Below are 25,878 nucleotides of genomic sequence, written 5' to 3' on the forward strand. Positions count from 1 at the left end.
TGCGTCTTGCCTACTTTTCTTCTGTGAATCAGGGCAGATCTCAAAAGGTAGGTTGGATTTTTTTATAGGCGGTATAACCACACAGAATAAAGCAGTTCTGTTTTTGTCAGCCAGCTACTGTGTTTCACCTGCTTCTGGTGGCTTCATTATGGTTAACTATAGTTGAAGATTCAGTCCAAGATACAGCCAAGAGGGCACATTTTGCTTTGTATAATCGATTACCTTGATTACTTAGAACAAAAAAATACTAACAGGCCCAGACACAGCCCAGTGTTGTCTTCTTTAGCAGTGTTGCTTGAACAGGGCAGGTATTGTAATCGATTATATTGATGTTCCCAAATAATGCTGACAGCATCCTGTTATTTCTAATATAACCGCCAACAATTAACAAAATAAACCAAACTAAACTGGCTCACCATTTCTAGAAAGAATTTGATGTGTTTAAATGCGATTCGTGTCCTCTGTACACACTTACCCATAATAACAACGTTATCCAGTGAACGGCAAAAATGAGAAAAGATCTCACCTCAGATATTTGCCCCATGGGGTTCAGGGTACAACCTTATGCCTGAATGTTTGACCAGTTGCAAACATTTTGTCTCATAATTTAGAAAAACAGGACCCAAGAGTACAAATGTCAGTATTTCCCTATCAGATCCTTCCACAGTAGATTATACCTCAAACAGAAGCCACTTACATTGCAATTGTAAGTTTTCCTGTGCCCACGTGCTTCTCATAGGAAACTCACTGAGATATTCACCTCACACTGTAAACTCTGACATGAACGTTGCTGTGAATTGTTGCTTGTCAGTGCAGATGATGTCAGTGGAAGGATCAGCTCTGCAGCTTTTGTGCAGGTCTGGTTCGCTCTTCTATGATGTTAATGACGGCTGCTCCTCTTCACCAGGTGCATGGTAGACGTCTGCCCAGCTGAAGATGAAATCAAAGCAACAACTCAAGTGGAAAAGGTGGAGCCTGCTCCAGACAAAACCCACAAGCCCCCAACTCCACCCACTGAATCTGAAGCACCAGAGGAAGCCACTCCTTCAACAGATGCAGAACCAGTCTCCCAACAACCTGAGCCACTGCCTCCAGAAACTCCACCCACTACCACGGATCAGGTGATGGTCTCCTGGATTCTGCTTCAGTAGATGGTAGTTTGATCCAAGCAGAAGAGTTCGAGTATGTTGACAGGTGAGCGGTAGATTGACAGAAGGGCTTTCCTACCCTCACCTTTGGTCATGAGTAGGGATGGGTATCATTTAGGTTTTATCCGATACCAGTACCAAACCGGTACTTTTGAAACGGTGCTGGTGCTTAAACGGTGCTCGAACTGGTGCTCGAACTGGTGCTTAAAGAATGGAGAACACACACTTTGTCCAAAAACCTCGTTTAGCTGTCTTTTTGTAAAAAGATAACAATGTTAGCCTTTTCTGCAGCTATGGGGCATATATGGTATCACTCTTGGCTGGAAGCAGTGCTTAAACAATGGAAAAAACACAAACTTTGTCCTAAACCTCTCATGTTTAACTGTTTTCCACTTTTTCTTTGGTCATTTTAGCCTTTTTGGCCAGGGTGAAGGGAGTATCTGCCATCAAACAAGAAGACAGCCGCATGTAACTACGTCTGTGTTTGCTAGTTCACCTTACATGCATTAATGTAATAACGTGGTTAGCCTACTCAACGTAAATTACACACGAACAACATTAAGCTACTCATGCAGAGAAGAACGGCTGCTGCTGCATCATCATCCTCATCATTTCTGCTACACTGGCAGGGCTAGGGGCCAGGACTCTCCTCTTTGGGTTCTTGGGGGATATTGCTAACTCCGGGTCCGATAACAGGCACCACACCCACAGTAGATGTGCTCGGTGTGAGGTCTCGCAGCAAGCTATCAAATACGGCGCATTTCTCGGCTTTTAAAAAAATGCTATGCGTTGCCAGGTGTTTCATCAGATTCGAGGTGTTACCTCCTTTGCACAGTATCACAGTATCAGCTTAAAGCACTTGTTGCTGCTGAGTTTGCATCTTTTGCTGTGAAGTACAGCCAGACTTTGACCGCTTCGCCTTGGGCATTTTTAATCTGTAGCTCTGCTCTAAAAGAACGGACGTACCTGGGCCTGCCTACTACGCTCGCAAAGGTAAAATGATTGGCTAGAATCCAAAGTGTGTGACATCTCAGTAAAAAAAAAAAAAAAGGACCGAAATAAAGCACTGAAATGTGCGCTGCTTTTCGGTCTGGTTACTACCGTTTATGTCAGAACCGGTGCCATCATGGCACCGGATACCGGTACACATCCCTAGTCATGAGGTAGTGACCCAAAGAATGAGATCGAGGACACATCCTGTGGAAAAGAGCTTCTCCTGAAGGGACTCTGGACGGAAGGGGAGGAACTCATTTAGAGTAGAGCCATGACTCCTACACACTGAAAAGGAGCCACCTGCAGTGGTTCATCATTTGCCCAGGATGTCTCCTGCATGCCTGCTGCATGTCGAACCAGGAGGAGACCCCATGTGAGGTAGAACCAACACAAGCTGGAGAGATTGTCTCTCGACTGGTTGGGAATGAATCGGTGTCCCTCCATGAGCTTGAAGGTGGAAGAGTACAGAGGGAGGTGTAGCTGAGAACCTGAGGAATGTAAGGAGGAATGTACAAAAGACCGAGTCAAAGTGGCTCTGAATCTTTGTGGCTTCTTTCCCAGAGAGCAAGAGGAAGAACCTGGTGAAAGTCAAAGAGACAATCTAGGAACTTGAAGAACTTATTATTGGAGGACACATTAGAAAAAGTTCTGGACTTGAAAGATCTGCTGACCTGGTGCCAGATACCACTGGCATTGTTATTTATTGGTCTTAATTTTTTTGGTATGTTCTCACTTCCTAAACCAGCACTCTACAACCTGAATTATACGTACTTCGAAGAGTTAATCTCTGATTAATTTCTTCTGATTATCCCAGATATTTCACCTAAAATGTCAGAAAGGAGTTCCAGCTGCTTGACTTTGTCCTGAGCTTTCAGTGTATTGAGTGGTCTCCATCAGAGGACCGAGCTGGCTAAGCTGTCGTGGAGATCAGTCTGTTGGTGTTAAAGGTCATTAGTTCGTGTGGACGTCGGTGAGAAATCCAATTCCTGTGGTTCCTTGGAAACAGTTGGAAAAGAGCATCTCTACTTGAGAATCACTCACTGGTTTTCTAAGGAAATTTCAACCATGTCATGTTCCTGTGACTGCAGGGCGGATTGACAGTTATATCTTGTTTTTAATAATTGTTTTCTTCTTAATTCTCAGACCAGCACAGCAGAAGCAGAAGAAGGTGGATGTGGAGGTGAGACTGAAAAATCAGGTTTTATCTGTTCGGTCTTCTTGTTTCTCTTGTTCCGACTGCTCTCTTCATGGATTTCTTTGCCCTTCGTTACCTTCACTGGTCCGGTTTTAGGACCCTAACGCTAACCCTTCTCACTGCTGTTTCTCTGTCTAGTTCCTGACATTTGCTCTCCGATAAAGAGCTTTCTGCTTCGATTCCCTCATGCTGCCGAGTGCCTGGAGAGCTGCACAAAGCTGATGCGTAACCATAACCTCACCCCTCCCACGCTGTCCGTGCCGGCACCACCGCCAGAGCTCGCCCAGCTGACCCAGGAGCTGTTGCAGCTCACCAAGCAGGCGCAGCAGTGCTGTATGAGCATCTACAGCCGCTTCAGGGGCCTTAACTCCAAGTCCCAGGATCCTTAGCAGCCGTAACCCCCACCCCCCTCCAGCAGACTCCTAGAGACACCTTATAGATTATAGACTAGATAATCTGTGTAGATCAAAACCTTTGAAGTGCCAAACCAAACAAACACACTTCCAGTGCCTCCGAACGTCCTATTTCCCCCTCATCCTCACTCCTATCATGCTCTGCAGCTCTGATGTGCTTCACCATCAGCTACCAACTAAGCGCGCCACAGGTAATCAGGAGGAGGTGGATGTCTGAGCTGCTGTAGGCTGTGTGCTTGTCCCTTTGCTGTTTTTAATGAGTCGTTTAGAGCTGAATCACCAACAAAACTGGGCAACAGAATCTCCATGTTTACCTTGCGATAGTCTGTGTGATGGGATTTGTTACTGAAGAGTTCTTTATCTGCCACGTTGTTGCCCCTGGTGATGGATTTTCATGAAGCAGCGTGATGCAGATTTCCTGTTGAGGCCGAAATATTTAAGCAAGCATGAATCAGTTTTTGCTCCATTTATGTGGACACAGGAAATCAAAACTGGACTTCAGTCCTGTGATTCTCATTTAAGACTGAAGAGAAACTCTGTGACTTTACCTGCATCATATTTTCTGTGACCTGTTAGAATAAGAGAGGCCATTTATCGAGCTGGTAACATTAAATGCAGGGGGGCTTATGTGGATTTGGGGTTATTTCCAGACAGTTTTACATATTTAATGCTGAATAACTCTTGTAAACACCACACATCTGTAAACTGGAGAACACACTTGGCCCGTAAACGTATAAAAATTTATATATTTATTTAAATACACATTTTTCTTACCATAAAACCTCATCAGTTCTTTTTTTTTTTTCCTCTGGATGTGTCCAGAGGCAACAATCAGCATTTTATCATCTACAAATAAATGAAAGCAGAAGTTTAAAGTTGCGCTGGTGCTTTGGAAACAGCAGTTTAACACGTCGACCTGAAATGCGGTTCAGTTGAGGGCGAGTTGATTCGTGTAGGAAGACGTTGCCTGAGGTCCAACTGCATTTATTTTCTGGTCCTCAGAAAACTGCAGTAAACGTTTGGCTGAAGCTTCAGAGCTGAAGGTGGAGGCGATGGATGTGATGGAAGGGAAAGGTCTGAACATCCCCCAGATTATCACCACCCCAGAACCAGAACCGAACAATCTCACAGCCCCAGAGCTCAGGTAACACACAACGTGTATGCTGCTGCTCACGGCCTTCAGGGGGCGCTGTTACCACGCTAAGACATGTAAATGTATGAAAGAATCCATGTTTAATGTCTGTGTTATCCTGTCTTCATGTCCAACTTTGCATCCTTTCATGGTTGTTCTTGTCCTGCTAAAAGTTGCTGAGCGAAACATCTAACAGCTCCAAATATGATTAAAAACACAATTCTGAGTTAAAATCAATGTAAATGGTTTCCTTAAATCTTTCTTTAGCTCCATCCTTTCTGAAACTGTTTGAACTGATTCATATCTCCATGTTCAGAGGCCTGCACACCAAAGGACGTTTGACATACCCATGTTATCACTGTCAGGGTCAGAGGTCACCTGAAGGTGGTCTTCAGCTCCATAAGTTAACCCAGTTAACCTTCAGCACACAAACATCCAAGGAATTTTACAGGAATGGAGACGTGCTTTTCCAGAGATCCGATTGGCCAGTAGGTGGTATTTTTGTATCTGCTGATCTCAAAGATAACCAGAAATCTTCAGATATCAATGAAATTCCTCGACGTGTAGCAACAAGAGACGGAATAAACACGCAGTGGGCGGGTCCCAAGTCAATATTCTCGCAACTTTAATGAAAGCAGGCACCAATGGGAGCAAAGAATATTTGTAAATGACCAGTAGTGACAAACACTGCTGGTCAATACACACTACAATATACACAACTTTGTCAGTATTGACAAGCAGAGCAATGCACGGTTGCTCTGCTTGAAGGGTCTTCATCCCAAATCTTCCTGCGCAGTATCGGCCTCCGATGGTCTTTGAGGTAAGTCGTATGTTCAGATGACGTCTCGGTGGAATAAAAATAAAACAGAGCTACACGAAGCCAAAATCTTTAAAGCAGTTTTTAACCCAAAGAATTAAATTAGAATCACTTTTCACAGTGGTTCAGTCTAAATATCAGGAGAGCAAATCAATATGCTTTCAGATGTGTGGCCACAACTGAAGATTAGCTTCAGAGAGTCTGACAGTGTAAATGTAGGGGAGTACAGAGCTCGAATAAAAGCTTTGTGAATCTGAAACTGTGTTTGAAACCATTAATGAAGCTGACTTGTTAATCTGGTCGAAATTAGAAGCTGGTCTCGCCGCTCAGCAGCCGTGTGAGTAACGTCTTGGGTGGTTATTGGGGCAGTTATTCTAAGGCTACTATCTGAATGAGTCAGTGGAGAGTCTTGACTTTATTGTCATTGATCACTGAGACCAGTTAACAACAGTTTAAAGAGCTTTTTTTCTGCTTCTACTACACAAGTTAGACAACCATCAGTTGATTCAGGGGCCAATGCGATGTTCTGTTGTACCACGATAAACACATCTTTAAGATTGTCTGTCTCCACAGACGGTATGTGAGCATCATATGGACACCTGCGCTTTTGGTGAACTTCTCTCACTATAGTACAATAGTACCGTGACCTCAAAGCAGCCATATTATTGGTCACATGATGTCATTAACCCATTTAATCCCACTGGCAAAATTTTTTGCCGTTTTAACCCTCTATGACACAAAAAGTAAACATATTGTGTGTAGGGGAAGTCTAAGGAGTAAAATTATTTTGCAAAAGGCTCCAACAGCACAAACACGGTGCAGAGGTCCAGTTCAGGGTTCACCATCCCCCTCTGTCACAGAGGCCACGCCCACTAATATTGCAAATTTTAATCCCGATTGGCTCTCTGTTGAAAGAGCAGACAAATTTCTGTCCAGGACTCCCGTCTGGTCCCTGTCTGATGAAGATAAAAGCAAGTCTGAAGTCTGTGTTTGAACTCACAAGAGCTTCGGGTTCTCTGTGGGCCTTGAAACACCAAGCGTCTCCTGGAAATGTTGAAAATGATTCACAGTTTCTGGGTTTGAGCTTTCTTGATTTGACTGAGCTCTCTTCAGTATTGTGATTGGTGCTGTTGTTGATTTGTTGAGCTCACTAACGTTTTAGAGGCATTTTTTATCGTGCTGTGTTCTGGATGGAGGGACTTCCTTTAACCTCAGTAAGAGCATCAGTCTCTGACAGCTTTAATGTGTTCTGCCATTCTGAATCTGGACTAAATGCAGGCTGGAACATCTTATTGTTTCCTCTCCACGTGTCCGTGTTGATGTCTGTAGTGTTGCAGGTGATGTGTCTGCAGACGAGGACGATCCCGAGCTGCTGAGGGTCGGTTTGAAAGTCTGGTCCACTCAGGGAGACCACCTGTCTGCAGACGACGAGTGAGAGAAACCCCACAGACTCACAATGAGCTCCCTGCTTCCATCTGTCTGTCCACCATGTTTACCTTCCCGTTCTTCCTCCTGCAGGACACGTCCGCTGTCGGCGACCAGCGTCGGCAGCGTGGTGGTCCAGGACCGCCTCAACGAGCTCGTCAGACTGTTCAAAGGTCGGACGGAGCGGCAGAAAGAACGGCTGATCGACCCGGACGAATCGGAGGAAGAAAGTCCCGCAGCCTGTACGTAGAAACCGGTTTCACGAGTCAGGTCGAGTCAGAAGCTTTGATAAGATAGAACCAAATCCTGCATCAAAACGCCGCTGCAGTGGTTTGCTCAGTGATTGTATGAGTTTAACAATATTCGTGCATGAAGGATTTGAATAAATGATGAGATTAAACAGTTTGCATCAAATACTGAATGATTTTCAGCTGCATCAGTGTAAAACCATCAAAATGATGTTCTCGCGCTTCCTGTCTGATCCCTACAGCTCCAAGCAAAGCTCCGCCTCCCCCTCCTCCCCCGCCTCCCCCGGGAGAGGAGAAGAAAGACACAGCAGCAGGAGGAGGAGAAGAGGAAAAGGAGGAGGAAAAGGAGTTTAAATTTGAGCTTCTGGGATATGAGGTCAAAATTCCCAATCTGCCCAAACTTCCCCAGATGCCTGGCTGGCTCCGAGCCATCCTGGAGTACCGCTTCCCCTCGAGCATCGACCCGTTCACCGGTGAGAAATCGAGTTCTCCATCACCGCACTTTTCAGGACAGCCATATTCACCCACTGCTTCAGCTTCTGGAGTTGGGTGGAGATGAGTTTCAGGGGTAATTTGTGACAGAAGGGAAGGGGAGGTTTACAGGATGGCAGTGAGACCTGCTGTGATTCGTTGGCACAGACACAAACACGGGAAGCCGAGCTGAAGATGTTCAGATGTTTATTGGGAGCGAGCGTCCATCAGGGGGACAGCTCAGAAGGGCTCAGATGGTTTGGACATGTGCAGAGGAGGGAGGGTGGAGGATGAAGACGGAGCTGCCAGGAAGACCTCAGTGGAGGTTCATGGATGTAGTGAAGGAGGACTGCAGGGGGTTGGTGTGACAGAGCTGGTGTGGTGGCCCCTAAAGGGAGGAGCCAAGAGACAAAGAAGTAGATTGTTTCCCCGTTGAATGGCAGTGCGCACCTTGCTTTGGTGTCCTTTCACCTTGTCGTGCACCTCTGGATCTTCAAACTCTGGCCCAGCAGGTGCAGCTCGGTCTTTAATATCTTTTCAGAGATAGATCAGTGAGGAGCTCAGAGGGTCCCAGACGAGTGAGAGGGCGATGCTGCAGCAGCATCAGGGCACCTTCTGGAGCAAAGTGTAAAACACAAGCTGTGCAGTCTCTCATGTATCCTGTGGAGGAGACACCTCAGAAGGTGCAGAGAGGCCAGAACACCGTAAGTGCCTGTATCAGGGGTCACAGGGATCTGATGATGTCACACTTGACGCACTGACCATAAAGTTTTAAGGTTGGATCGAAATTTGATTGAACTTGATTTTTATTTGTGGGACGTGGACGAAGTCAGAGGAAGTGAAATCTGGTGAGCAAAGGTCACGCTGGTGGCCAAAAAGTTTCTGAGCTGGTTTGAGATGAAACATGACGCGTCAGGTGAGGTCATCCCCCCGGGTCAGACTGTCACCGGGGGGGACGAATTTACGATGCGCTACACAAAGATCAGGTTCTTGGTTATCTGAAGTTCAGGTCACCACAAACAGGTGGCGCTGCAGTAAGAACATGAAGTTAAATGATAGTCAGCTCTCTGCTACCAGGGTTTTTTTATGGGTTCTTCTTTTTCCGTCATGTACGGAGGTCAGAGAGACGTTTGACTGTGGATTTCTGCCCCATAGACCTGATCTACGTCATCTGGCTGTTCTTCGTGGTGGCGGCGTGGAACTGGAACGTATGGCTGATCCCCGTCCGCTGGGCGTTTCCTTACCAAACCCCCGAAAACATCCACCTGTGGCTGCTGGCCGACTACACCTTTGACTTCATCTACATCATTGATATCCTCGTCTTCCAGCCCAGGTTGCAGTTCGTCCGCGGAGGAGACATCGTGGTCAGCAGAAATGAAACGATAAATAAAACTTTGATTTTATCTCATAAACTCTCACAAACACCTTTGATCTGGAACTTCTTTTCCACAGTGCGACAAGAAGGACATGAGGGAGCACTACATGACCACAGAGAGATTTAAGGTGAGAACTTTGGGCCAGGGCCACCTGGTGGATGGTAAAGGTACTGCAAGCGGGCCACAGGAAGTTAGAAAATACAATGAATAATTTAAAAAAAATTATGTTTTAATTGGGTTTACATTTTAATATTCCCTTTTTAAAAAACAAATCAAATCACTTAAAATAATAAACGTTATTCTCCCTTTGACCTTTTCTCAACCCGGAACTCTCTTTTTTCAAATAGCAGGAAAAACTAAAATGATGAGATCAAAAATAATAATAAAGAAACACAGCTGTCACTAAAGCTTCGGCTGGGATAGAAAAGATTTTCATATTTCTAAAACTGCTGCATTCATCTGAAGTTTAGGATCTGCTGTTGTATATAAAAACCATAACTCTCTGTGGAAGCCTGCATTCTCTCTAACGTCCAGCAGGGGGCGAATGTAAAGTCTGACCTCAGTAAACACAGTTTATAGTCTCAGTCTCTAGTTTTAAATATTAGTACATTAAAGTTGATCTTTATTTTGTGAATCATGGTCACATTACAGGGGAAAAGTGATAAAGCACATTTATGAGGTCTGGCTTCAAAAATCTAAGATGCCAATGGACAAGTCTTAAAAACAGGACCAGTGGGTTTATAAGATGTATAAATATAAACCGGTTTATAAAATCTGGCTTCTAGTGATGGCTGATGTATCTGGTAATGGTCATAATGTGGATGCTAAAATATGTGTACGCTGCTGGAAAAAAGATGTTATAATCCTATAGATTCATGAATCCTAACAAAACAAACGAGTCTGCATCTTTGATATTTTTGCGTCTTTACATTGTGCACACAGTTTTTTAAACTCAGCACAACCTCAGCTGTCTCCGTACTTTATATTCAGAGAACCTGAATATAAAGTACGGATTGATTCAGATCTCTAGAACTTCTTTAACCCTTTGGTTTCCCCCTGGTGAGTGTTTGCTGTGTGCTTTGCAGATGGACATCATCAGCCTGTTTCCTTTGGAGGTATTTTACTATTTCACTGGAGTCAACTCTCTGCTGAGGTTCCCTCGCCTGCTGAAGGTCAGAAGGTTTTTCTGATTTGTTCACAGCTGATCTTTGTGGTCGGGATGAACAGCTGACCTCTGTTTTCCTCTCTCAGTACATGGTTTTCTCTGAGTTCAACGACAGAATGGAATCTGTGATGAAGAAAGCGTACATCTATAGGTGAGAAGGTCTCCAGCCTCACTCTCCACTGTTTGTCCTGGACATAACATCACTCAGGATCACTGTTCAGGTTGGAGGTGTGAAGGTGAAAATGTAAAGAAAATGTTTTAAAGACCTCAGCAGTGACCGGTGTCCACCTGTTCCTGTTCCTGTGTTTGATGTTTGAACCCATCCTGGCACAAAATACCAAGATGCACCCAAAATTTGTAGGTCTTCAGATCTTGTCCCGTATAATTTGAGGCGTTGTTGATGACATAATGAAATCGTCATCACAGCATCAAACACGCCCGGAGGCAGTAAGTAAACATAAGCCCTCAATTTCTCCACGTAACAGGCACGATGGTCACCCTGGAAGTGTTTCACTTCATTGCTGAGGGTGTAGTTTGTCCCGTTTACCTTCAGCAGGTTTATCAGTCGTTTAGGTCTCAGTCACACAGGCTTGCAGTCCATCCAGCAGCCTTTTGTCTTTACCGAAAGCATATTCCCTGACTGGCTGGTGAGTGGTTGCTGGCTGTTGCTGGATGTCATCAGTCCCAAAGAGTGCGATGCACCAAAACCGTCCATAGGATTGCTGCGGTCGTCTGTTATTTGATGGAAGACTCTGAATTGTCTGTAAACACTAACTGAATTCTTAGCTGCAGTGAAACTTGAAAAAGTGCAAGAAATGGAGAACGTTTGCCTCCAAGCCCATAATGCCAAGATGTGTACAATCAGACACATGCAGTCCTACTGTGAGCAATAACCAGGAAACACCAGGAACTATTCACAAACCAGTCAGGGAAGCACATTCTATATTTGTTACTAAGTTAAGTTACTTGAAAAAAGTAATCAGTAACTAATTACTGATTACTTCCCCCAAAAAGTAATCCCGTTACTTTACTGATTACTTATTTTCAAAAGTAATTAATTACTTAGTTACTTTTTAAAAACACGATTTACACCCTGAAGAGGTGATAAAGTGATAGATCTTTCAGCCCAATTCTACTTTTTCTGCATAATCCATCATACAAAATGTAATCAAATGGAAAAGTCTCTTTTTAAAACTTGTTTTATTAGTTTTAATCTTTTAACTTTATGCATCAAGCAAAAATTTAATTATATGCAACATTCTCTGACTGGAAGAAATTAGTTTAACATTTAAACCTATTTTCTGCACATTCCAGCACATAAAATAAAATCTTTTTTGTGTTTACTTTCAAAGTAAGTAAGTAAAACACTGCAGAAAATAAATCAAATCAAAGACTCAGCGGTCCTGTTGCTCTATTTTCACCTGTAAAGCAGGAGTGGGGTAGGCGGAGGTTTACCCTGGTGCAGGTGAGCTGCAGCGGTCAGTTGAAGAATCCGGGGGGGGTGATCGTGGCTCAAGAGTTGGGTGTTCGTCTTGTAATCGGAAGGTTGCTGGTTCGAGCCCCGGCTGACAGTCTCGGTCGTTGTGTCCTTGGGCAAGACACTTCACCTACCACCTACTGGTGTTGGCCAGAGGGGCCGATGGCGCGATATGGCAGCCTCGCCTCTGTCAGTCTGCCCCAGGGCAGCTGTGGCTACAACTGTAGCTGCCTCCACCAGTGTGTGAATGTGAGAGTGAATGAATAGTGGTATTGTAAAGTGCTTTGAGGCATCCCAATATAAATGCAATCCATTATTATTATTAATCCGCGAGTTTCTCTGTGAGTTTCCCATTACGTCGTAGCTACTCGGTGCTTGTTTGGAAGTTTAGGGGTTTTTTCGCTGTAAAAAGAAGTTTTCTTCCCACACAGTGAGCAACGGACACTAATGTTTTTGTCACTTTTTATGGAATCAAACTCAAAGTAAGGGCAGTACTTCCACGCTTTAAACGCTGCACGCTCATACTCTCTCTGCACTCGATATATGATCCACTGTTGATCTGCACACAGCTGTTGTCACGAACGTCGCACTCGCTTACGTCACTGTCATGAGACATTCTCGCAAAAAAAAATCATGGTTTTAGTAACGCAGCAACGCAGCGCTCCTACGGGAAAGTAACGGTAATCTATTTACCGTTTTTGCAATAGTAATCCCTTACTTTACTCGTGACTTGAAAAAAGTAATCAGATTACTGCCCATCTCTGATTACCGGAGGTTCCCAGAAGGTTGCCAGTCTTGTCTCTAGCTCTATATGAATCTTCACACATCTAAACTGACAAGTGATGATGTCACAAACCTCGTTAAACTTCTTTTCTCCGATCAGGATAAATGTTTTTTTTGACTCTGCCCTGTAAGAAATATTTACCTCAGAGATCATAGAAAATATGAAAATAGCAACATAAAAATGGTAAAATATTACATTTAACAGCATAAAAATATAAAATACACACCCAGAAAAACTATTTTATTCTTTTACTTTAGTTTAGTTTTCAGTGGCAGGGTTCAGGGACATGGTGCAGTTTTTTCAGCTGATAAGAATGGTCATCATTTTAGTTTTATTTTGATGGGAGAAGGTTTTGTCATTTAGGCACCAAAAAATGGCCAAAAGAGTTTTTACCCAGAGCAACAAAAACAGTGTACCATCTGCAAAAAGCCTAAATGCATTCGTAGTGGCCCCAGTTTGGATCCTTGAGGAACGCCCAGGTTAAATATAATTTATTTCAGTAGATCTCTTTCTTGTTGCTGTTCTTGAATTTTTGATGTTATTTTTGTTTCTGCCGCTGTATGTCAGGGTGATCCGAACCTCAATGTACCTGCTGTACTCCCTGCACATCAACGCCTGCCTCTTCTACTGGGGCTCCGATTATGAAGGACTGGGATCCACCAAGTGGGTCTACAATGGAAAAGGCAACGCGTAAGAATTCAGATTTATATTTTTGCAATAAGAAGGGTTCAATGTTAACGATGTGAGACTGATTCTGTCTGTTTCTGGATGTCAGAATGAGGAAGAAAGAGGAAATCTGAATATAGAAGAGCCATAACTGTTTGCTCTTCAACAGGGCAAACAGACTGTATGGCAGTTACGTCATCTGTAAAACTGGAGCAGTGTGATCGTGCTTCATTTTCACTATGTCTGATTTGGTTATAGTTGTAGCTCAGACATCAGTGGACAGATCTACTAACATCAGGGTCACCGACTTATTGTAACAAAACCTTTTATTCACTGTAATTGACAGGAAATTTCTGATGTGAATGTGTTATACTGTGTCTCTGATCCACAGGTGATGGTTAGTTTGGCCTCACAGCTGTGGCTGGGTTATTGATTGAATTTACCCATATAATTAAATTTTAACTATCACAGATTCGTCAGCTTTATGTTGCATTTTGCTGAAATCCTTGAAGGAATCAAAACCCAGTAGAAGTTTGAATTTTAAAATGTTCTAGGTTCTTCAAATCAGGTTAGAATATCTTAAAAGTGCATTTCCACTAAACTAAAGCTGAAGCTCTTCATGAATCGATGGACTGTTTTCATTCCTGCAGGTACATCCGCTGTTACTACTTTGCCGTGAAGACGCTGATCACCATTGGAGGACTGCCCGACCCAACCACTGTCTTTGAAATCTGCTTCCAACTCATTAATTACTTTGTTGGCGTCTTTGCTTTCTCCATCATGATCGGTCAGGTCGGTAAAACCACCATTTACAGCTCTGCTTCTTTTTGGCCATCCATGACCTAACGTGGTTCCGCCCCCTTTGGTTTTTGGTGCAATGTGTCAGATGAGGGATGTAGTTGGAGCGGCGACTGCCGGGGAGAACTACTACCGTGCCTGTATGGACAGCACGGTTAAGTACATGACCTCCTACAACATCCCTCGCGAGGTCCAGAACCGCATCAAGACCTGGTACGACTACACCTGGAAGAGCCAGGGCATGCTGGGTAAGAAATGTCTGAGAGAAGCTGTCTGAGACCTGGTCCCTGAACGCCTCGAGTTCAAAGTAACAGTGAGCATTGTGGTGTCCCGTGTGCAGATGAGCAGGAGCTTCTGATCCAGCTTCCCGATAAGATGAGGATGGACATCGCCGTGGACGTTAACTACGCCATCGTCAGTAAAGTCGCCCTGTTTCAGGTCAGAAACGGCGAATAAAAAATAAAAACATTTTTATACACATGAATGCATAAATGTGTGTGTGTGTGTGTGTGTGTGTGTGTGTGTGTGTGTGTGTGTGTGTGTGTGTGTGTGTGTGTGTCTGTCTGTCTCAGGGCTGTGACAGGCAGATGGTGTTTGACATGCTAATGAGGCTCAAGTCTGTCGTGTACCTGCCCGGAGACTTTGTTTGTAAAAAGGTAAGAACGCACCTGTCGAGCCGGCAGAGGTGTTACTGAGCTGATGGTGACACAGACTCTGTGTGTGTGTGTGTGTGTGTGTGTGTGTGTGTGTGTGTGTGTTTGTGTTTCAGGGGGAGATCGGCAGGGAGATGTACATCATCAAGCAGGGCGAGGTTCAGGTGGTGGGCGGTCCTGACCTGGAGACGGTGTTCGTCACCATCAGAGCCGGCTCGGTGTTTGGAGAGATCAGGTCAGAGCTGCTTCCCGTCATCCTGTTAAACAATTAAAAACCTGCACGTGGCGGCTGCAAATAAAGACGTTCAATCGTTCTCAGGATGTGCGGCTGGGCAGCACGCCAGACTGAAATATATTATAGATATATCATCATACTGTGATTATGTTTTGTTAAAATGATAAAAATAAGACAACTTTCATACCACAGAGGGAGAATGAAATTTACCCAACAGGGTGTTAAATGTTTCAAAAAAGTGAAATCATGTCAGTAGATTAGTTTTTCATGATCAATAATCATAATAAAGGATGTTTTGAAAAAACTCTCTGTGGTCTCTGATTGGTCAGTCTGCTGGCGGGAGGCGGAGGAAACCGGCGCACAGCCAACGTGAAGGCCCACGGATTTGCCAATTTGTTCATCCTGGATAAGAATGACCTGGCAGAGATCCTGGTGCATTACCCCGAGTCCGAAAAACTGCTGCGCAAGAAGGCCAAGTAAGACCGAGACCCTGTTAGAGCGGAACGCAGTTTAATTATTTTAATCCAAATGCGAGTCCTTTCACACCGAATTACGACATTTAAACACAACCAGCTCGTCTTCGAGTCAGCATCTTTACTCTCGCAGCAGCAAAGACTTCAGCTACAACCTTCTGGTTTATGGCTGCCATCGTAACCCCAAGAAACCTTCTTGGCATTTTTTAAAGCATATTGTCAGGGTTTATTGGGAAGTTAAGGTGGAGAACTATTACAGAACCTGCTAACCTGCAACACGTTGTCCAAACCACGGCCGTCGGGTGGAGAGACAACGAGGTTAGTGTTTGCGTCCCACCAGCTCTGTTTTATAAACAGCAGTAAAGACTCTCACACTGAGCTGGAAGGGTTAGGTCCTGTTGTCCTGTCACAGTAGGAACACTATTATTAATAAATACTGATTCACTGCATTCATGACCTTGCAGAGTCTGTAGAGACACACTTATGTTACCACAGTTTACAGATGAATACCTGAGGACAGATTTGTACTTTAACCAGCCGGACTCTGGTCACCATCCGGCTGGAGGCGGATCCAGCATGTCAGTAAAGCAGCCCCACTTGCTAATAACAACCATCAGTTAATAGGAGGCTGATTGTTTCTGCTGCTTCCTCAGCTCGCCTTCCTCTCGTTTGTCTGATCTCTCTGTCTGGGACAGGATTAGACTCACCTCTAATCAGCTCACGGCGCTCGCTCTAGTTTGTGTTTGAGAATCGGGTCAGCTCATTGAGGTGATCCACCTTCCTTTATCTGCTCAGTCAGGCCATGGCGCTGAAGCAGACCGGCCGGAGCCGCGGCAGCCGCCGGAGCTGCTGAATGTCAGATTGTGGAGGTTTGGAGATGTAGGAGCAAGGTTTTCAGTTTCTGAGCTTGTCTGGACTGCCGCCCTGTGTTTGTCTTTGTGCAGGAAGATGCTGACGAAGGACAAGAAGCCGGAGGAGAAGGAGGAGGGTAAAGGTGCAAAGACAGTCATCCCGCCACGACCGGACACACCAGAAATGTTCAAGGCCGCCCTGAAGGTGACGGAGCAGGCAGGCATCGAGGGAACCTTCGCCAAGCTGAAGAAAGTATACAGACCGTCTGAGGCGGGAGAGGCACAGGTAGGCCAGCATCACCACATCACCTCTGTGCAGCTGCAGGGAAGGAAGGATAGATAGATAAAGTGAGGAGACTGAAAGGTTCTTTTCAGTGCTTTATTCAGTGACTCCACCAGAGCAGCTTTGAATGATTCACAGTTTATAATAAGCCACCTTAATCTGATGCTGCACTGTTGTGGAGGCCCTCACGTTATCCCTTGTCTGAAATGAGCTGTTTAACTCCTCCTCTTTAAACCAGCTTTATTCTGACTGGGTCTTCTTCATGGACAGAAGGTTTGATCAGCAGGTGGGAGGGGCTACTGCGTCCACTGCCATATTAGGAATATCAGTAATGTGTCAAAACTGAAATGAAACGATTCATGTCCTAATGCGTGCTGATTGGTAAGAAACAGATTTAGAACATCATCCCTTGATAGAAATGTTCATATAAAAGCTAATTTGCTCGTTTGTTTTCGGGAAACATTCACCTCAATCACTAAAACTGCTTGACCTTAACTTACTTGATAACGTTAAACGCTCTCAGAACCTGGATCAGCTTTTATTTTTGTGCCCACATAGAGTTTTCTCAAATTAGCAGACTCCATTTCTTAGGTAGAGGTAGCTAACGTTAGCTAATGTTAGCTCATGTCAGCTAATGTTAGCTAATGTTAGCCATGGAGTTCTGTAGAGGAGCAAAGCACCTGGGAGACAGCACAAACTAGGAGGGAAGGAAGGAACAGTGGGGGGCGGTAAGGAATTTTAGAAAAAAAGTAGAAATGATGAAAGAAAGCAAGGAGGAGGTGAGGAAGGAAGTAACGGTGCAAGGAAGAAAGGAAATAATAAAGAAGTGAAGAAAGGAAAGGTGGAAAGAAAAGAAAGCAAGGAAAGAAGGGAGGAAGGAAAAGAGGAAGGAAGGATGTTTGTGAAGGAAAGAGGAAATAAAGGAAAGGAGCAGTTAGAAAGGAAGAAAGTGAGGAAGGATGGAAGGTAAAAAGAAGAAAAGAAGAGTGGGTAGGAAGAAAGAAAAGATGGAAGGAAGAAAGGAAGGGTGGAAGGACAGAAGAATGAAAGTTGGAAAGGAAAGAAGGAATAAAGAAAAGCATGAAGGAAGTAAAAAGAAAGACTGTAAAGGAAAGATGGAAAGGAAGGAAGATAAAAGGGATCAAAAATTAATCGTGGGTTTTTCAGGATTTGGATTTTTCCTGTGTGTTTTGGAGACGCCCTTAGAGACCAGCAGCAAAGGAAAGTCATTTTGTCCTCCATCTTTCATCCTGTCCTTTCCTTCTTTGTTCTTCAGGCTCCTCCCTCCATTTCTCCAATCCCGCCCCCTTCTCCAATGCACCGCCGGTCTCCGGTACCCCTGAGTCCAGCTCCGGAAGACGGAGAGGAAACGGTGGCAGAAACAGCCGACAGCTCGGTCATCATCAGGATGACGCCGCGGCACAAAGGGGAGGAGGTTCTCACCGTGGAGATGAAGGCAGGAGAGAGAGGGGGGGGGAGGAGAAGGAGGAGACGAAGGAGAAGGAAGAGGAGCCGTCAAAGGAGTGAGCTGACAGGAAGCTGCTGCCCTCCACCTGCTCCAAGGAGGAAACAGGACACTCTCAGGTGTAGGACATGCTTCTTCTTCTGTGGTGGATTTTATTGTCACAGAAAAACACATTTCATCTAAACTGTCACATGACAGGAAGGAAGGAGAAGAATGATGTAAATGAAAGGAAGCAGGAAATAAAGCAAGGACGGAAAGAATACTTCCTTCTTTTCTTCCTTCCTCCCACCTTAATTCAGGTTTTTTCAGGTCTCAGAGCTTCAGAGAACTTTGATCTCACGGAGGTTACTGTCTGGCTGCAGTACCGTCTTTGGCCACACGAACTGACTTACATGTACCAGCCATTAGAACCCAGAGGGGCGCTGTTTCACCACGCAGGAGGAGTGTGTCTGTAACAGAAATGATTAAAGAAACTCATTTTCCCAGAATCCCCGGTTTCTGTCCTGCAGCTTCTTAACCACTGACTTTCTGGGGCCCTCCCTCAGCTGATTTTAGAGGCATGTGTTGGGAACTACAGGAAGCAGCGGGAAGAAGAAGAAGAAAGGCGTGAGCTGCGTCTTCTTCATGTAAAAACAGACTGAACATGTATTTGTGGCGTGTGAGAGATCTGACAGCCGCTGATTGATTTTCCACCGAGAGCTGCTCGATAACGCTGTCTGACATCAGCTGAGCTCTGAGGACATCCAATGATTTTAGCCGGCAGCTTCCAGGTCATTCAGGGTCACCAGGATGACGGTTCAGGGTTAGCGGGTCAGTTTGGACCTCTGAGTCATGAGGTCTTCATCAGCACGCACAAAAGTGCAGCATATATTTTAATGTCTGAACATGTTGCTTTTCCTATAACACAGTAAAAAATATCATAGTTAGAACAAATGGTTCACTGTTTGAACTCTGGAAGCTTGTTTCTATCATAGAAAAAAAGATTTTCTGCCATTTATGAACCAAAATTTGCCCAAAAAGTTTGACTAAGTAAGATAAAATTTGGGGATACTGAACCTGAAATTTTGAATTTATGATGTCAAAAATGTACTGAAACAAGCTTCTGTTCATAACAAAAACCGCACATGAAAAATCTAAAATAAGCAATTAAAAATGAAATCATGAGGCAAGCTTTAATACAATAAAGCCTACAGTCATTTTAGCTGTAGCTGCTGGAGGGCGCTGCTGAGCTTTATGATAGGATAAAGAGCCTGGGGGTAGAAGCTCCTGCCCACAGAGCTGCTGTAGTGTTTATACAGGACAGGAAAAGCTTCAGGAAGCGCAGGAAACTGTGTCGGCCGAGCCGAGAAAAAGGCGGGAAAACAGAAACAATGCAGCACAGGAAGCTTCGTGATTACTGCTGATTGTCGAGAGTAGAAGAAGAAACATGTGACAGTGCTGCTTTGGCTCAGAATTCAGGTTTTATTGTATTTGTACTGAAGCAACGACGTCACTGTAAGAATTAAAAACCAGTTTGTAAATAAAATGATTATAACGAGCGTCTGTGTTTCAGCTAAGATTGCTGCACATTTCATTTCTTCATATTTTGTAGGGAAACATGCAAACACACATGGAAATAAAGGCAAAATCAGAGTTTGCGCGACTCCGGTGAGCTTAAAGCGAATATTTGGTGTAGCACCTTTATTCTCAGGGCTTCTTGAAGGATGTTCAAAGCTCTTCTTTGGGTGTTTCTGCCTTTCCTTCTGTTCTCTGTCAGGATGATCCCACACTGCTTCAGTAACGCTGAGGTCCGACTCTGGGGAGGCCGACCCATGACCGATAGACCTGGTGTGCTTTTACGGCATTGTTATGCTGAAAATGAAGCTGCTGCCAATATGCACATAGTAATAAAACCAGACATAGCAATAAAATAAAAAATAATAATGAATCAGTTATCCACAGAGTTAAAAGCCAGGGAATAAAAATAGGTTTTTAACAAAGACTTAAAACTGGCACTGATGCAGCCTGTCTAATATGGAGAGGAAGGTTATTCCAAAGCATCGGCGCAGCAACAGAGAACGCTCGGTCTCCTCTAAGTTTCAGCCGTGACTTTGGGACCGAAAGCAGCAACTGCTCAGCTGACCGAAGGGAACGAGTGGGGACGTGGGGCTGTCAGACAAATAAACAGGTGCCAGACCATTTTAGAGATTTAAAAACCAATAAAAGGACTTTAAAACGGATCCTAAATTCAATAGGAAGCCAGTGTAAAGAGGCCAAAATCGGAGTGATGTGATCAAATTTCCTTCTGCCAGTTAAAAATCGTGCTGCAGCATTTTGCACTAATTGCAAGCGTGACAAACTGCCCTGCCCAACCCCTATTAAAAGAGAATTGCAATAATCTAAACGTGAGGTAATAAAGGCATGAATAACACTTTCCAAGTCACGCTTGGAAAGAAAGGGCTTAACCTTCGATAAACGTCTGAGGTGATAAAATGCTGATTGTACAGAAGTGCAGAATTTTAACTCCGAGATTTGTGATCAAACTCTTTAGTTGGGAAGTCAAAGCTGCAAGATCAACATCCAGAGTATGAGAAGAACGATTTGGGCCAAATAAAATCGCTTCTGTCTTCCGATCATTAAAATTTAAAACGTTTTTTGCCATCCATGCTTTGACATCAGTAAGGCAGTCAAGCAGAGGTCCAGTTGGGAGACTATCAGAATGACTAAAAGGTAAGTAGAGCTGGCAGTCATCTGCGTATAGATGGAATGGCACTTTATGCTTTCGGAAAATCGCGCCAAGAGGCAAAAGGTACAACGAAAACAATAACGGCCCAAGAATAGATCGCTGTGGCACACCCCAAAGCAGAGGGGCCACAGAGGATGAAGCCGACCCCAACTTAACACAAAAGGTCCTACATAAGAGATAGGACTTTAACCACAAAAGTGCCAAACCAGAAATTCCCACACAGTGCTGCAAGCTGGAGATCAGCAAATCGTGATCCACTGTGTCAAATGCAGCGGTCACATCCAACAAGACCAGCACTGCATATTTACCACAGTCTGTTGCTATCAGGAAGTCATTCATAACTTTTACGAGGGCTGTCTCCGTACTGTGGAATGGCTTAAAGCCGGACTGAAAGATTTCTGACAATTTAGAGTCATTCAAGTAGTCCATCAACTGAGTATAAACAATCCTTTCCAGAATCTTACTAAGAAAGGGAAGCTTAGAGATGGGTCTAAAATTTGACATGACTGAACTGTCTTAAGTAAAGGATGCATGACTGCATGCTTAAATTACCTAGGTACCTGACCAGACAAAAGACTAGTATTAATAATGTTCAGAATGTGTGGTCCGATGATAGGAAATACCTTTTTAAGAAAACGGGGAGGAACAACGTCATTTGGAGAGCCACACGGTTTAGCATTCAGCACAAGTTTCTCTGAATCAGATAAAACAATTGGTAGAAAAGCAGAGAACAAACTTGAGCAAGAACCATGCATGGCTGGGTCAGCAATAGGTAGAGTCGGAGGTCTCAAACTAGCAACCTTGTCCACAAAATAATTAAGAAACTTATTAGCCGTCAGTGATGTGTTTCTGTGACAGGCGGCTCGTAACAAAGAGCCTGAAGCTCAAACAGGTTCTTTGCTAACTTGTCTGTTACGTGTCGACACAACACCAATTCATCCCTTCAGTTGGGAGCCTTTTTATGCTTGAATGATTCATAGATTGGGATTAAGAGGTTTAAGCAAACAAAAGCATTCCTCTGAGAATGGTCATCCCAAAGACTGGAAATGAACCTCGTGACACCAAGTCTGACTGCTTAATATCAGCATGGACTTTGCTTCCAAGTGTCGGTCCTTTAAAGCTCGCACTCTGTCACTCAACCATCCGGATGTGTTCCATCACTTCCATGACCACAGGTGTAGAAATGCAGATAGCTTCTACAAACCTGAAGGCACTGAGACCAAAGTCATCAGGTAAGTGTTCACTGAGCTGAGGTGAGGCTCCTTGTCTCATAGACGTCCTCCTCTCACTCCTGACCAGCCACAGCAGATGATTACCAGGTTTCTTCCTGTTAAAGGGGAGTTTTTGCTTCCCACTGTGGCCATGTGCTTGCTCATAGAGGGGTTGCGTGATTGTTGAGGTTTTCTCTGTGTTATTGTAGCCCCCTGCTGGCTGTTGCAAACAATGCAGGTCTAGGTCGTCACTCAGAGGCTGTGTGTCTCTTATAAACACTGCATGGATGCAAACTGTTGTTTTAGAAAACAGGAAGGTATTTGGGGGGTTTCGGTTTGTGATCTCGAGTCGATTAACGATCTCTGCGTTTCCTTGTTTTCAGCACTGATGGAAAAACTATGAAACCCTTCAGTTTACCTTTAAAGAGGCTGCTGTCTTTAACTGCTTCACTGTTTGAGGCCTTGATGTGTTTCACGTGTTTGTGTGAGCGTAAGAGGTGCTGCCTTCAGGGTCCATGGGTAAACATAAACTCTCTTAACTGAAACTAAACTAAAAACTAAAACCAGATGTGAAAAAAATACTTTCTTAGTAGAAATAGAATATAAACTATACTTGCAAAGTAAAATGGGCGATCGTGGCTCAAGAGTTGGCAGTTCGTCTTGTAATTGGAAGGTTGCCGGTTCTGACAGTCTCAGTCGTTGTGTCCTTGGGCGAGACACTTCACCTACTGCCTACTGGTGGTGGTCAGAGGGCCCGGTGGCGCCAGTATCCGGCAGCCTCGCCTCTGTCAGTGCGCCCCAGGGTGGCTGTGGCTACAATGTAGCTGCCATCACCAGTGTGTGAATGTGTGGATGACTGAATGTAGTGTAAAGTACTTTGGAGTCCTTAGGGAATAAGTAAAGCGCTATACAAATGCAGGCCATTTACCAAAATCTAACATGTCAGTTTTAGTTTCTGTTAGTTTGATCAAACGTGAAGAAGCTGAAAATGAAACTGAAACAAACAAACCTGCACGTCCTCAAACCAAAGTCAACAAATGAACAATACAAACATAAAAAGCTTCCTTTAAACGTGGGTGTTGTGTGAAGTCTTTGGCTTCTTTAGACAGAAAACACTGAGTTAGTTCAAAGGTTTAATTGTGCTTTGATTAAAATAAGACGATTTTAGATTTCAGACTTCTTGCTGGATCGCGGCAACTATTTCTAAGTGATTTTTGAAGCTTCCTGATGGATATCAGTGAGGAGACGAGGACAGGAAGTGGAAATGACTCTCAGCCCAAACACATGCGCTTCACATGTTCAGCTCTGACTGAGTAATGGTTTCATAACCTCAGAGAATATGGAATTTTTCTCACAGCAGAGACCTGCGGGTCATCCTCGCACGTCCTGATTGGCTGCAGTGTTTGAGACTCAGCCCTATAACAGACCCACAGGCCTCCAGCCTCCACGTCGCCGTCTTTTTCCACGAAGCCTGAGGTGGAAAATCACCAAAAGTCTGAAGCCACACAGACGTCTGTGGGATATGATGAAACTTCCACCACCAGTAAAATGAAATGCAGCAGCAGCAGAACAGACTGGGAGGCTTCCAGTTGCTGGATGAAACTGGTGGGAGGTGCATTGGAGAGCATTTTCATGTGTTCATCAGTTTTCCTGTGAATCTTGAAACCTGCAGCTCAGCAACAGATGTGCCTGCTGACAGATGCTGAAAGATTTTTACACAAAGCAGCGACTGAAATAGCCGCTGACAACATTTTAAAGGTTAGTCTGATAAAACAGAATATTCAGGAGGAGGCGTCACGCTGCTGTTTGCATCTTCTCCCTGTGCCTGTTTGGGCTGTTAGATAAACTGCTGCTGGATCCAGAGAACACGTGGGTCAGTTTGCTGCTCGCTCTGCCTCATGGATAACTGTGCGCTCACCTTGGTAATGACAGGTTTCTGCTGTGGCGACAGTCTGAGGACCAGCTGCTTGTTTCGGTGCACACACGATGCATTTCTTTCTCCGAGGCTTAAAGATGAAGCTCTGCGTGACCTCAGGTCCTTTCCGTTTACTTGCATGGACAGGAAGCGACACATCCAGATGTTCAGAATGAACGTTCTCCTGTTCTCCTTCATATTGATTTGGGGATTTCTGCATGAAGGTAAACCTGGCCTCCTCATAAACCCCATGGCAGCACTGAGCCAGAGGAGCAGCACTATGCAGCGCACCGTTGCAGGGCAGGTTCCTGCATCTTTTTTCAAATGGTTAACATAGTGCCAGTTCAGTTCAGTTTCATTTACACATCATCAAATCACAACAACAATCACCTCAAGGTGCTTTATATTGTAAGGTTAAGATGCTAATAATACAGAGAAGACCCCCAAACTCAAACATCCTCCTATGAGCAAGCAGGAAAAGCCCGATTTAAACGAGAATCCTAAATCTTTAAATCTGCTTCCTTCACCAAGATGAAGGATGAAGATCACTGTGTCACTTTTTTTCAAGTGAAGAAGTTAGAAACACTTTCTAAATTTGACTTTTTTGCATTTAGAATTATATATAAAATTCTATTTATCCTCAGCAGCAGAGGTGACTCCTGGTCTTCCCTTCCTGGGGCGGTCCTCATGTGAACCAGTTTCCTCGTAGTGCTTGATGGTTTTTGGGGACACATTCAAAGTTTTCTGGACTGACTGACCTTCAGTTCTTAAAGTAATGATGGGCTGTCGTTTCTCTTTACTTAGCTGATTGGTTCTTGCCATAATATGAATTCTAACAGTTGTCAAGTAGGGCTGTGAGCTGTGAACCAACCTGACTTCTGCACAACACAACTGATGGTCCCAACCAGATTAAGAAATTCCACAAATGAACCCTGACAGGCTCACCTGTGAAGTGAAACCATTCAGGTGACTACATCATGAAGCTCACTGAGAGAAGGCAGCGAGGTTTGCAGCGCTGCCAACAAAGCAAAGGGCGGCTACAGGAAACTAAAATCTAAAACATATTTAGAGTTAGTTGTCATTTTTTTCAGTTTGTGTTTACATTTTAGAGAGAAGTAAAAATAAAGAAAAACCATTCAATGAGAAGGTGTGTCCAAACATTGTGCTGGTGTGTACATTTACAGTGATGCATTCAGGAGGGTGGCACTGAGGTCCAAAGTCCGGATTAAGTCACACCCCCACACCTGTGTGGAAACACCTGTTATTTCTTCCTTTCTTCAAGCTTCCCTTAATGTGCCGCTCACCTGCATCTGCAAATACTGCATAAATAGATGCATTTATATAAAGTCTGAAGTCTTATTGTTGTGGTTTTATCTCACAAAGTGAAAACATGTCTCGCGCTCTCTTTGCAGGTTTTATGTAAAAATATGTCACATTTGCCCAAAAACACCAAGATGAGAGCTTCTGTTATGTAAACAGTTTCAGCTGCAGTGGGTCAACGTGACACACTGGCCACTTTGTACTGTCTGTAAAGATGTCTGTATCAGTCATATTACTGACATGTTGTCACCTGTTTGACTCTTTGCAGTGATACATACTGACACATGTGCGGGTCATGCTGATGTTTTAGAAAACAAAAAAGAATAATCATGAAATAAAGAAAAATCTAAATTTTAAAGAGCTCATCTGAGCTGATGACGTATGTGTGCCAGATCTTAGCCTGATGTTTTTCACTGACAGTCTCACAGTCAGACCCGCCCTCCGTCTATAAAAGTGCCATTTTTTCCACTCCGCCCATGCGCGCTCAAACACACACGCAACCACAGAGTCACCGCATATCCCACAGTCCGTGAAGGCAGCAGCACCAAGCAAGCAGTCCGGAGTTTCCAGCGGCGCAGGGCAGGAGGCGCACACGGATTCGGGGCCTCGGAGATCCGCAGGTTTCACTTTGAATCCGCG

General features: G+C 44.3%; 1 protein-coding gene across 6 annotated transcripts in view; it reads left to right on the forward strand.

Moving 5' to 3' along the window:
* Window positions 1-19,606, forward strand: part of cngb1a (cyclic nucleotide gated channel subunit beta 1a) — a 37,517-nt gene extending 17,911 nt beyond the window's left edge. For 3 of the 6 annotated variants that reach the window (XM_082542661.1, XM_082542659.1, XM_082542662.1), the window contains 20 exons: window positions 33-47; window positions 908-1,121; window positions 3,285-3,321; window positions 4,752-4,893; window positions 7,028-7,129; window positions 7,217-7,365; window positions 7,614-7,844; window positions 8,998-9,206; window positions 9,295-9,345; window positions 10,304-10,390; window positions 10,470-10,534; window positions 13,212-13,334; window positions 13,961-14,102; window positions 14,197-14,356; window positions 14,449-14,546; window positions 14,681-14,764; window positions 14,878-14,996; window positions 15,326-15,472; window positions 16,414-16,606; window positions 17,880-19,606. In XM_082542661.1, coding sequence (XP_082398787.1) covers window positions 33-47; window positions 908-1,121; window positions 3,285-3,321; window positions 4,752-4,893; window positions 7,028-7,129; window positions 7,217-7,365; window positions 7,614-7,844; window positions 8,998-9,206; window positions 9,295-9,345; window positions 10,304-10,390; window positions 10,470-10,534; window positions 13,212-13,334; window positions 13,961-14,102; window positions 14,197-14,356; window positions 14,449-14,546; window positions 14,681-14,764; window positions 14,878-14,996; window positions 15,326-15,472; window positions 16,414-16,606; window positions 17,880-18,251 — 2,740 coding nt within the window. In that variant the 3' untranslated portion in view covers window positions 18,252-19,606. The remainder of the gene's footprint in view (window positions 1-32; window positions 48-907; window positions 1,122-3,284; window positions 3,322-4,751; window positions 4,894-7,027; window positions 7,130-7,216; window positions 7,366-7,613; window positions 7,845-8,997; window positions 9,207-9,294; window positions 9,346-10,303; window positions 10,391-10,469; window positions 10,535-13,211; window positions 13,335-13,960; window positions 14,103-14,196; window positions 14,357-14,448; window positions 14,547-14,680; window positions 14,765-14,877; window positions 14,997-15,325; window positions 15,473-16,413; window positions 16,607-17,879) is intronic. The other 3 variants (XM_082542660.1, XM_082542663.1, XM_082542664.1) reach the window with 1 other exon arrangement.
* The last annotated feature ends 6,272 nt before the right edge of the window (window positions 19,607-25,878 follow it).

Source organism: Aulonocara stuartgranti (genome assembly GCF_965226115.1).
Source record: "Aulonocara stuartgranti genome assembly, chromosome: 1".
Taxonomy (NCBI): Eukaryota; Metazoa; Chordata; class Actinopteri; order Cichliformes; family Cichlidae; genus Aulonocara; species Aulonocara stuartgranti.